The following is a 12,856-nucleotide window of genomic DNA, read 5'->3' as shown; positions in this document are numbered from 1 at the left end:
CGCTTGAGGATTTCACCAACCGAACACTGGCCTGTGCTGCCCATCATGCCGCTACGATGTGAAATGTTGCTCTTGATTGGCTAGTTTCCAGGCAACATGTGTTGCGTGTTGCTTCGGTATGAAATTTGCCTTGGACCGAAGGACCTGTGTCGCTTTGGTGTGAAATCCCTGTATTGTTTGTTGCGTGCTGCTTTGGTCTAAAATCTCCTTGTGGATACTATGCAGTCAGAGCTTGTGTCCCTACGGTTCAAAAGGCTGTATTGCCGGACCCTGTTAATGAGTGGTTAGCACATCTTGCTGCGATGTCAAGGATCCCAGGTTCGAATCTCCCTCGGGCTTGGTTGTTTGTGAATGTCCATTCATCAATTTCATCATTGCATCACTCATCCCCATCTTCGCAAATTAGCCAAGAAGCACAAAACGCAAAGTAAAATAAACTAAAATCAATCAATCAATCAATCGAAAGGCTGTTGGTTGATTACCGACTGCTCACTTCCAAGCGACACTTGTGGTTTGTCGGCTCGGTATGAAATATCTCTCAGGATAGTATTTATATTCTAATATCATAGAAAAATAAACTCTAGTACACAATCCAACACCTGACGTCCTGAATCACATACGATATTTCTTCTTGTGTTATGCATGCTATTTATTTATTAATTTTATTTTACTTTCCTTTCCAAATTAATGCCATTTCGTGACTGCAAATCACTCCACAAATATAACTGTTTCCATCAATTCACTTACCGCCTATCAAGACAAACAAATCTACACAATATATTCCAAAAACTAACTAACAGCCACATTACTTTCATAACAAAATTAGCAGCTGTACGGACCGCACTGACATCTATGTTGTCACCCGTCTCGGGAACCAGTTTCTTGGGTCGTTTTCCACACTACGTTATTCAAGGTGCTGTAGTTATGGTAAGGTGCTGGCTCCTGTATAATGTGATAATAGATAGCCTTACTGCTGATGCACCCAAAATTTTAAATTCACTCACATAACTTTACAACTGGTTGAATATGTTTATCCTAAAGTTTCTATAAAATGTTTTCTCTCCTTATGCATTTATTTGTCTATTTAGATTTCCTGTTTCCCAACAACACCAGAGTACAGGATATGCAAGTGTGTGACAATGAGATCAAGTTGTTCTGCAAGGACTATGTAGAAAGGGCGGAAGTAATGTTTATCTTGGCAACAGTGGCAGCTTTCCTAGTTATTTTAAGTTTGGTAAGTAATTTATAATGGGTTTAAAATCCTATGTGGTGTAGGAAACTGGAGTATGTTACAAAACATCTTGTTCCTCCTTATGTCCAACCCTATTAGTTTGAAGAAACCTCACATAATTATTCTGGGTGTCTTTCACAGGTCAACAGAAGACTATGTTCTGTGCCAGTAAATCTCTTCATTCTATTTATACGGGGTGAGCACAAAATCTTTTCAGGATTAAGAAAAATCATATCTAAAAACTGTGACCAATAGAAAGACGAATGTTGTGGCATTACGTAGCCCCATTCATTGAGGTTTGTGTGTGTGTGTGTTATTGAAACTGGTTCTGCAATCATCTGTTTAAACATGGCACCAATGAAGAAGAAAGAATGGTGTGTTATGTGGTTCCACGGAAGTAAATTGCTGGCGACAGTACATAGACAGTTCAGAATGGAGTATGGACGAGACCCTCCAGGTGTTAAAAGCATCAAACCATGGTTTGCAAAGTTTAACCCTTCGTAACCCACGCATTGGCATTGAGTGCCATCTTTAAAATTTTGAAATATTTTCCATACCATCTCAATAATGGTCATGAAAGCTGTAGGTAACCTATCTACACTATTACCACAAAAATATAGAAGCGTTCCTGCCTTTTTTCTAGTGTTTTTTCAGTTGCTTACACACTTCTGAAGTGAGCGGTCCCCCCTTTATCGGCACTCAGTACTGGATGCGGGAACGTTTCCTACCTTAAATCACATCACGCCAGCCATGAATTGGGGGGAAATAAGAAGAATAAAATGACGGTATGTTGTTTAGAATACAAATTATTTGTATGCAGAAACCATTGTAGTACCCATAGGAAATGTGGGAGTTGTTAAAATAACAATATTGAAAAGTGACAACATTCAGTTTCTTCTGTTTGTCGGTATGTATTTTTTTTACGTATATCTCGTAAAAGTAGGAGAAACATTTTGAGCTTCGTACATTTTAAAAATATTTTGTTTCTAAAAGTTGTGATTTATACATTTGATAGCTTTTTCTGCTTTGACTGCAAATTCTGGAACAAATTGTTCTTTTCTAAGCTCATATAAGTTGTACAATTTCAGTTCATTTCGAAAAATGCATTGCAAATTTTTCAGAAAATACATTGAATATTTTTTAAAAAATACATTGAAAATTTTGTGAATGGCAAGTTCATTTTTTCAGTTCCTTCATTATATGACAAAGTTTTAATTATTTTTAGAATAATATTTTGGTGCATTTGCTTCAAGAGTCTAAGCTTGTAATTCAATGAGACACTTTTATTTTTTTTAGTTATTCCCTTTAATAGCTAATAAAAATGTCCAAAATGGACTTGTTTGCATTCATATATATTTCACCTGTTTTCCAGCAAGTTCTAGTGTAATTCAACATCGATTTGCATGAATAATTCCTGTAAATAACGTTGGTTGTGATAGGGAGGCTCCGAGTGCCGCACACGGGACATTTGTGCTACTATGAGGATGCGGATGGCAGAGGGTTAAAAAATCTGGCAGTGTTGGTGACATGCCCAGAACAGGTAGACCTGCTGTGAGTGAAGGGACTGTTGACACAGTGCACGCAGCATTTCATTACAGTCCTCGGAAATCAACTTCTTGTGTGGCTCAAGAGAACTTGGAATCCCTCAAAGCACAGTAGTTACAATTTTACAGATACTATTTGTGTTAGCAACAGTGATTGAGGAGATGTGATCTAACACATGTAGAAAAACTGACTATCGTTTAGACATTCTGCGTGCAACAAATGATACATATGTTGAAATTTATGAATAAAACAACAAACTTGTGATTTGGGGGACATTTAGAAAACAGTGTTCAACATAAAAAAAAAAAAGTTTTTGAGTTTTGGTGCAATTTCCAAAAAAATCATGTCTCTACCTAGCGTACTTTTTGTGTAATAAATGTTTGAAAACAGGGAAAGACTTTATGCTCACCCTGTATGTCCTTTGACTCTTCTCTGTATTTTTTTTTTAGCTTATGCTGTCTTTCTTATCTCCTTACTCTGTTAATATATTTTATTTTTTCAACAAATTTCATCTTGGCTGCTTGTCTCACGCTAGCTCAGTGGCTGAGCAAAGGCGTGATTTTTTCCAGGGAGGGGCAAGGAAGATATTTTTTTCCACAGGGGGCAAACAAGGCACATTTTCCCCAACAATAGTGTTGTTCCCTCAAAAAGATTGCTTAAATTGGAATTTATCATATGCATGCAATAATGAATACATATTATTGTGGCTGAAATGAAATTAATTATGTGTGAAATATATAATTTTTGGTTAACTTTCATTTTCGGGGGGTGGGGGGCATGCTCACCGCTGAAGTCCTAGTCTGCACATGGGTGTTCAGTTATCATCATCGGTCATTGTGATTAGCTGAAAGCAATACTAAATAACAAAAAACGATCATCTCACTCACCTTGATTTTACATTTTCAGGGGACCAAGGTGAAAAATTTTAAAGTGTGGGAAAATTTCGAATGTGGAAGCACTTTCATAAAATGTTTTATTGGGACCTTGGTGATTGAATGTGTGAGGGGAAGTCAGATGAAAGTGAGTTTGGACTGAAAACTAATTTATAGGTTAGAAATACGCGCCACCAGCATACCGTGTATGCATCTGAAGCAGCTTCTTCACCAAAACATGAAAAGTGAAAGGTCTGAACTGTAAGGAGGGTGCTGAATGATTTCCCAATTGTATGTTTTGTGTTTGCACAAAGCTATATGTGGCTTAGCATTGTCCTCAACAAGATTACCCCCCAGACAATGCACCCACTGTTGCTATACAGACCTTTGTTTAACACTAAGTAAATCATGATCCTCTGTACCTTACAGTGCAGAATGCAACCTTACAGGATATTGCATCATCCACATGGATTGTCAAGTCACTGTAAAAAAATACATGTTTGTGATATCAATACATTAAGAATTATTGCACAGAGAAAATAACATTATTTCATGTCTAAATTCACTCTTCTCAAAATTAGAATTGCGATAACAGAGGCTGTATTTAGTTGCATTAACTAGATTAAAAATGGTAATTTTTACCTGTAATATGTTAAAAGGTAGCTTCTTTTTACCTATATCACACGAAAAGTATTATTTTGATAACTATTTATGTCGAAACTTTTAAATGGTGAAATCACAAATGCAAGGATTTGTATGTTGTCACTTGCCAACAATATTTTCAGATAAAAATCAATGTAAAATTTGTTGGGAGGTTTTAAATGAGATCACCTGTTACTTTTTCACTTGTACTCCCTATAATGTAACTTGTTTGCAAACAGTTTTCTTCAACTAAAAGCAGAACGAAGAGCATCCATCAATGCATATACTGTATTCCTTCAGATATTAGAAAATTGTTGTTCACGCAATTCATCATGTGCTCTAATCTCATTGCACTTCCCTTCTTTAGGCCCCTTGGTAGCGAAATGCATTGAGCAGTTTACGCCTGATCTATCCACCAAAGGATACAGATTCAAGTTGTGGCATATTCACAGATGTTTCTTTGTGAATCTCTGTTGTACAGATTGGCAGAAAAGTTACAAATCAACACAGATATGGGCAATTTCCAACCTGACCATCTCCGATTTTCATGAAATTTGGGGAGTTGAAACTATGCATGGAACTTAGTAACTATGAAAATTTTTAGTTTCGTTTGTCTCATAATTGTTAAATTATTTAAGGTCAAAGTTCGCATAAATTGCCCTTTTTGAACCTGCTTAGCTATATTAAATGTGCTGTAACTCCGCCCCTATTTCGTCTAGGAAGCTCAAAAAAAGCTTATTGTACAGGGAATTGAACAAGCTTTCCAGTGATATATAACAAGCCTACCTTTGGATAAAAATATAATTTTGTCATGTGACCTTGAATATCTCAAAACATGTCATCACCAAAAATCATGAATAAATATATATATATTTGGTCCCTCATGCCATACTCTAAAACATATCAAAAAATCATTCTTGGACTGCAATGGGATCAGAAGATACAAAATACATAATATGTGTAACTATGTGACTGATAAAAGCCTCATTACATGAACTATGACGAGTCAAAAGTCCCTTAACACCCCCTACAAAATGTAAAGGAGTTATCCTGGTCATGAAAGAAATAGGTTAGGCACAGGGAGATCCCTAGCTGTGTGTATCAAGCTCAGGTCCTGCATAATGTTGACTGCCATACTGAATTCAACGCAAAAATTTCAAAGGAAAGGGAGTGATGTGATATATCAAATCAGGCTAGAATTTCACAAGAAATGAAGCGGCGAAGATTTTTCCAACATAACTTTAGCCAGCAAAAAGTTATACGCATTTCTTTTACTTACGATATATGCACATTATAATGTTGTCAATGTTCCTGTAGCACACTCGTTGACATCTCGCACACTCACATAGAACATTTGGCAATGTAGCAGGTGCAACATCATCGCAAGCAGCAACTATACCTTGTCTCAGATGCTCAATATCATGGACTTTTAGTGCATCCACCATTCTCTTCAAATGTTTCTGAAGGTAAAAATCCTAAGATATTAGATCTGGGGACTGTGCAGGCCTTTCAATAGATCCCCATCTGCCCAACAATCAACCTAGAAATTTACCATAAAGAAATTGCCACAATGTCCACATAGTGTGGTCACACACAGTCCTGTTTCAAAACTCTTGAAAAATGCCATATCCCGTAAGCAAGGATGAAAAACCTTTTCACTTAACAAATCCAAGAAGCCCTCACCATTTAAGGTTCCGTTGTTGAATATGGACCAACCATTCTCATTCTTCATACACTATACCACATCATTAGCTTACCAGCAACAACCATTTGGCTGGGATCTGTCTACTGTAGATTATCAAATCACAGGTATTGCATAGTATTTTTATTAACTTCACTATGAACATAAAATTATCCTTGTCACTGAAGAATTTTTCATTCCAAAGAAAATGTCATGTAATTGTTTGAGACACTTTTCCCAATATTCTTCACTATTCAACTACATATTTGCTTAATGTCGCTGATTAAAATCATATGCAATGGTGCGTATACTTCTTTATCTCCCGAGATGTCAGCATGATCTCTATGAGTTCCTAACACGTTAGCAGCATTCTAATGCTTTGTTTGTAACACCTCGAAAAGGAGAAAATGGTTACAAGCATGCAGTAATAACTTTTTGCTGGCTATGTATATGTCGCCGCTTAATTTCTCGTGAAATTCTAGCCTGATTTGATATATCACATCATCCCCTTTCCTTTGAAATTTTTGTGTTGAATTCAGTATGGCAGTCAACATTATGCAGGACCTGCGCATGACACACACAGCTAGGGATCTCCCTGTGCCTAACCTATTTCTTTTATGACCAGGATAACTCCTTTACATTTTGTAGGGGGTGTTAAGGGACTTTTGACTCGTCATAGTTCATGTAATGAGGCTTTTATCAGTCACATAGTTACACATATTATGTATTTTGTATCTTCTGATCCCATTGCAGTCCAAGAATGATTTTTTGATATGTTTTAGAGTATGGCATGAGGGACCAAATATATATATATTTATTCATGATTTTTGGTGATGACATGTTTTGAGATATTCAAGGTCACATGACAAAATTATATTATTATCCAAAGGTAGGCTTGTTATATATCACTGGAAAGCTTGTTCAATTCCCTGTACAATAAACTTTTTTTGAGCTTCCTAGGCAAAATAGGGGCGGAGTTACAGCACATTTAATATAGCTAAGCAGGCTCAAAAAGAACAATTTATGTGATCTTTGACCTTGAATAATTTAACAATTACAAGACAAACGAAACTGAAAATTTTCATAGTTACTAAGTTCCATGCATAGTTTAAACTCCCCAAATTTCATGAAAACCAGAGTTGGTCAGGGTGTGGGCTGTGTTGATTTCATATGGAATGACTCTCATGTCAAAATTGGCAGCTGCTGTCGCCTACAGCAGTGGTTCTTAAACTATGGTATGCGTACCCCCAGGTGTACATGAACTGCTTGAAGGGGGTATGCGATCTGCTCGGAGAGTGGTTTATCATTAGTGGTGTACTGAAATAGACTAAATTTGGATCCAAATCTCCACTTGAAAGTTCAAGTGCACAAAAAGACATCAAGAAACTGTGTCAGGCTATGCAGGCATATCCTTCTCACTAGAAACTTTTAGGAGTTACATTAAAAACTCCATAATTGTGCTTGGCGGCAGTTTGTTTACAAACTTATTTCTGTTCTTTTCTTTCTTGAACTTCATAATCAACAAAACAATAAAGTGCAGTCCAATAAACAATTGATTTATGAATATGAAATTGTATGTCACTGAATTGTAACCCATTGTTAACATTCATGATTTTTCTTACAGATCCACTACTTAATGTGCCTTTCAGCAAACTATGCCCACATAAGGGACCACGAAAAGTTCCAGGAATTGCAAGAACTTCAGTACCTTCAAGATCCAGACATGTCCACACATTCGAAAGATCGCTTCTAGGATACGGCCAAAGAAATCTTCAGAGAAGAAATTTGGGAGTCACATGCATAGACCCTAAAAATGGATGCACTGGGAACAGATAATTAATCGGCTGGATTATGGAAAACATTGGGAGCATAACTAAACCTCAGGATAATTTTTTGATCTAGTGTAGCAGTTCTAGCATTGTTATTTTGGATTGGTTCTCAGAGATGGTATCCTAATTGTTGCATAGTGAAGTAAGAAAATGTATATTACAGGTACATTTGTTTTGTGTAACTAACAGATTTGTGAAGCTAATGATGGGAAAATGTAGAAATTGTAATTTTATTAACAAATGTCCTAATATTTAATTTCCCTTAATCGTAAAGTATTTAGAGAATTTCTTTTAAATACTGTTAATTGCTAATGCTCATAGTTCAGTAAGGTTTTTAGGAAATGTAGTAATCCATTGTAACAGTAACATATTATATAGGTAATTTTTACATTATTATCCCCTTTTGCATAAAGTTAATGTTATGTTATAGCATTTGTGATTCGGCTCAAAAACTCTTCAATTTTTCATTGATTTCTTCTGGTCCTATATGCATTCGATTATCTTCTGTTTCTGCATTGCAATATTAAAACAGAATAAGGTATAGATTAAATATTAGGACATATTGTTATGTGTATTTATTAGTTTTTGGTGTTATTTCCACTATGAATAGTTGTCACTCTTCTTTGACAAGCAAATTTTAAATAGTATATACTTTAGAACTAATCAAGTCGTTAAGTTAAGAAGATATTTTCTTTTTTCTTTTCAAAAATTCATTAATTGCATTAGAATGGTTGCAATTTTATTGAATGCTTATTCACATATATATTAACACAGTCTTTACAACATTGACCTTATTATTTTCAATTATGTATTTCTTATGTATACTTTGTAAGGTATAACCAAGCAACTAGTTTAAGGAAATATTTCAGTTATGAAAAGTATGTCACAACTGTATTTAGTTGCACGCTGACTTTGTTTTGTTTTGTCAGGGAAATTGTATCCACGTATGTATGATGTAACAAGTATATGGGTGGTGGTTGGACCATAGCTTAAGTGTCTTTAGTATTATGACAACGAATGTGAAATGTTGTTTATGTGGAGAAAACTCAATTGTTGAGATGAAAACAACTTCATCTTGGATTCTTCAGATTTTACTGTGTGGGGGGCTTCCCCAATGACATAGTGGTAACATCATCACCTTGTAATCAGGGGATCCCGGTTTTGATACCTGGTGGAGGCAGATGTTGGTTCATAGTCTGCTTTCAACTGTAGGTCCAGTCCCAATTACCACTGTGATTAAAGTGGAAACAAAACCCAAAGTTGTTTTGTTCCACAGATTTCCACCACAACTTTTTCTTTGTTTCCTCTTGTAGTGTTTCATTGACATATCATCATGCAAGTTTCCTATTGTGGTAGGGCATTAATTTTAAGTCTGCTGCTTTCATCGGTTCCAAGTTACATTTTTGAATTCTACATCCTCACAAACGTGATATGTAGGTCAGCCTAATCTGTCTTATTTGAGAGCCATATTTTCTAGAAATTCATTGCTGGTAAATGCAATCATGGGTTGTAATAAATAGTAATTTTACTTTTGGAGGCATTCTTGTTAAATTTATACTACAACAAAATTTTCGCTTTCACACACAAAAATATAAGACCAATTGAACCAAAATGAAAAGTGGCTTACTTTCAAATTATAATGTTTAACAAAATTTAAATTATTAAGAAAAATATGTAAATGTGAAAAGTAACAAAGGCAGCCTTAAAATTAAATTTGCAGTATTGAAATTTGTAGCTTAACACAATAGGAAGGACACAGAAATACATTTTTAGCCTTTTAGTGAATTTTAAGTCTATAACGTTGCACAAGTTGAATAGCCTTCGTGGTACCTTATTGACCCAGATGGAGGGTGAACTGAGTTTGTAACAGAAGCAACTTAGGTAATTCAGATCATATGTAGCTGAGAGAATTAGAATTTCCATCATTCATTGGTGAAAATGCTTATCAATATTGTGGGAATCGTGTAGCCTATTCTTTTTTTAAGAAATGGGAATGTTTCATCTCTACAATATCCACTGTAGTTTGCCTGTCATTTCTTCCAACCATTTTCTGGGAGCAAAGGAGCAGTATAATACATTCTGCATTGTTACCACAATCTACCTCAAACTACACTGCTGTAGGTCCAGAGCATGGAATATACAGATTGGCACATTTCTTCAAATCAGTAGTGCTTGTAGCAACAAGGGGGAAATCCCATCCCATAAATGTGGATCTCAATTATACATTCCATAGTGGTCTTTGTCAAAATAGCTGCAGGGAAAATGTGAAAATGAGAATGCACTGGATTACTTTCCCTTTGAAAACAAGCTACTGGCAAGCATACAATTTCATGCATCAGGTTTGATAGGTCAGACTAATTTCATTTTTTTAAAATTCATTCCTTTATCATTCTGGGCAGTTCAAATGTGTTGACAATGACAGTTCATAGAATATAATGATAATAGAAGGAAATTTGTGCTTTTAGCAAGTATGTGTAATTATAAGGGTTGTTCATTCAAGCAACTTTTTCTCCAATGCTTGATTGATATAGACTCTTTAGAGCAGTTGTTCTCAACCTTTGTGAGACTGCAGCCTGGTAAATTATATCAGGGTCAATACCCCAGTCTCAACAATTTCTCGTAAATGCATTTCTAATTTTTAAAACTTTGTACGTTCATTAATATTTGCTGTTGAAATTAAATATTAATAAGTTGATTATGGCATAATCATAAAGCGTAATAGCTTGATTATGTCTAGGCTTGTTGACAAATGAGATTAAGTTTAAATAGTTGTCAGTTTTCATTGGCATGCTCCATTTTGAATACCAAACTATTCAAATTAATAATAATTGGGAAAAAATTGATGACTATTATTATACTACTTGGAACACTGATAACTATATAAATAATTTGATTTTAATGCTGTTGGTTGGAAAAAACTGTATCTGGAGTCGCAGTCCGATGTAATCAATGCCAGGACCTAGGCCACGGTCTGGATGTTAGAGAAACATTGCTTTACAGAGTTTATCATAAAATGTACTATGCTTGCTAAACTTGCAAATATTGAGTTGAAAATTGCAAATTTCCACAAATGGTGCTAACAACTTTCCCCACTCAAAAAACCTTGACATTTCCATTTACGACTTATATTATGAAAGAACGAGATGTAAATGTGCCTTTTACAGTGACAATCATGGGTGATGTCTTTCTTTTGTTTTGCATGTCTTGATAGAACAAGGGTAGAGGTTTTTTTTTGTATGTGTATCTCAAAGTATAAGTGGCAGCTACATCATGTAAACTCCTGGTGCCATGCTTTGTTTTTAAGGATTTACATGACGGTTGCTTCTACGCAGGCAGCAAGGACGTAATTGAAAGTAGCGTGCTGAATTCAAGAGCAGCTCATGTGGATGTACCACAAGCTCTGCTCTTGAAGGCTGCATACGGCAAGAATGAATTAATATGGCAGAAACATTGTTGTTTTGCCTCCCAATATTTTCCACAGAGTGGTGACTCGTGGAGTTCTTTTCTGGAGATTTCTTTGGTTAAGTATTTTTGATGGAAACCTCACAAAGACTATGTCTTTATGTGGGATCCATGAAAAGTGCTTACAGGAAGCAGCTGTTGTATTTTTTTTTTATCAAATATGTACATGAATATAATATTTTTACTACAATATTTTAGATCCATTGTTGACTGATTCAAGTAGAAAAATTTTAGAAATAGCAGTAGTGTAAGCATCTACATATATATTTATAATTTTATTTTAATGTGTATGATGTAGTTGTGAATCTAGTGAGATTTTATATGAATAAATTTTTTTCACACTTAAATTTCGTGTTATTTCAGATTACTCCCAGAAATGTTTCATTGGAATTCTAAAAACCTTCTTAGGACCAGAATAGTCCCACAACCCATGTACTTACCTCAGTTTGACATTGGAGGAAAATTATGTGCCAGGTGGTCATAATTAAAGTTCTCCTACTCGGAGCTCTCTGGTGAAATGATTAGATAAGATTTTGAGCTTTTCAAAATCATCTCTATACTCTATCCCTGGAATCTGTGGAGCAAGGCTGCACATATCCGCAGAGAAAAGCATGGGGGGGATTGAGTGAGCAGAAGGAAGCAGTACATGCTGATGCGAAGGCTGGTAACTGCAGCCCTTCCCCCCTCCCCCTACACAATCCATTCCTTCTCATGTTCATTGGTAGAACCGTCTTGCATCACTACTTGCACAGACTTGTTTTAGTGCACTTGCTCCAGAGATGCCAAGAGTATAAAAATAATTAATTGTGGTGTCAGGCATGTGTATGGATATTTTGGGGAGAATACTAATAAATAAATAGTTTGTCAGTTATTGCAAAATAACACAAATTTAGCATAAAATAGGAATTGTCGCCATTTGAAAGTGTAAGACATCATGATCGATGGTCGCACAAAGCATTTCCCATGATGTTTGGGCATTCCTTATTACACAATGCTAGAGCAACCTTGCATTCTGATATCACTGCAGAGTGCTTTCATTCGAACAAGTGTTCTCGGGTTACTAGCCAGGTTGTCAATGTTGGCTTCCAACGTTTTGTGCATCAGGGAATATTCCCCTGATGATAGCAATGTATGTGCTCAAAACGTTGGAAGCCAACATCGGGCTGGTAACCCAAGAACACTTGTTTGAATCACGTTGCCAGAAAAGTTCCAAGTGCTATCATTGTTTTGCTAAATTCCTAAACTGTTAGGTTAGGCTTGTTGGGTTTAGTTCTCTTAGCATAAACAATACATTTTCTGTGTATTTATTAGGGATGCGACCGATTAATAAGTACTCTATCGGTATCGGCCGATATAGGCATATTGGTAAAATTACCGATCGGATATATTGTTAAATATCTTATAATTGAGTGCAAAATTCTGCCATTTTGTTGTAATTTTTATGGACAATCTCCATGCCCTACTTTCTGAAAAAGTAAATGTCTAAATATTCAACTTCTTTTGCATTGCAATCACCTCGAAACACACATTTATTAAGGAGATCAATGAACCTCTCAGGTTCTTCAAGGACCATTTCTAATTTTATATCTGATCG

At 35.6% G+C, this 12,856-nt stretch overlaps 1 protein-coding gene across 5 annotated transcripts in view; it reads left to right on the top strand.

The window, feature by feature from the left end:
- The window catches only part of M6 (neuronal membrane glycoprotein M6), a 122,195-nt gene extending 110,955 nt beyond the window's left edge, over positions 1 to 11,240 (top strand). For all 5 annotated transcript variants that reach the window (XM_083134016.1, XM_083134013.1, XM_083134014.1 and 2 more), the window contains 2 exons: positions 1,089 to 1,234; positions 7,596 to 11,240. In XM_083134016.1, coding sequence (XP_082990142.1) covers positions 1,089 to 1,234; positions 7,596 to 7,724 — 275 coding nt within the window. In that variant the 3' untranslated portion in view covers positions 7,725 to 11,240. The remainder of the gene's footprint in view (positions 1 to 1,088; positions 1,235 to 7,595) is intronic.
- The last annotated feature ends 1,616 nt before the right edge of the window (positions 11,241 to 12,856 follow it).

The sequence above is a fragment of the Lepisma saccharinum genome, chromosome 13, assembly GCF_977018435.1.
Source record: "Lepisma saccharinum chromosome 13, izLepSacc3.1, whole genome shotgun sequence".
NCBI lineage: Eukaryota > Metazoa > Arthropoda > Insecta > Zygentoma > Lepismatidae > Lepisma > Lepisma saccharinum.
The sequence above is the reverse complement of the archived record's forward strand: the minus strand, read 5'-3'. Positions and strand labels throughout refer to the sequence as shown.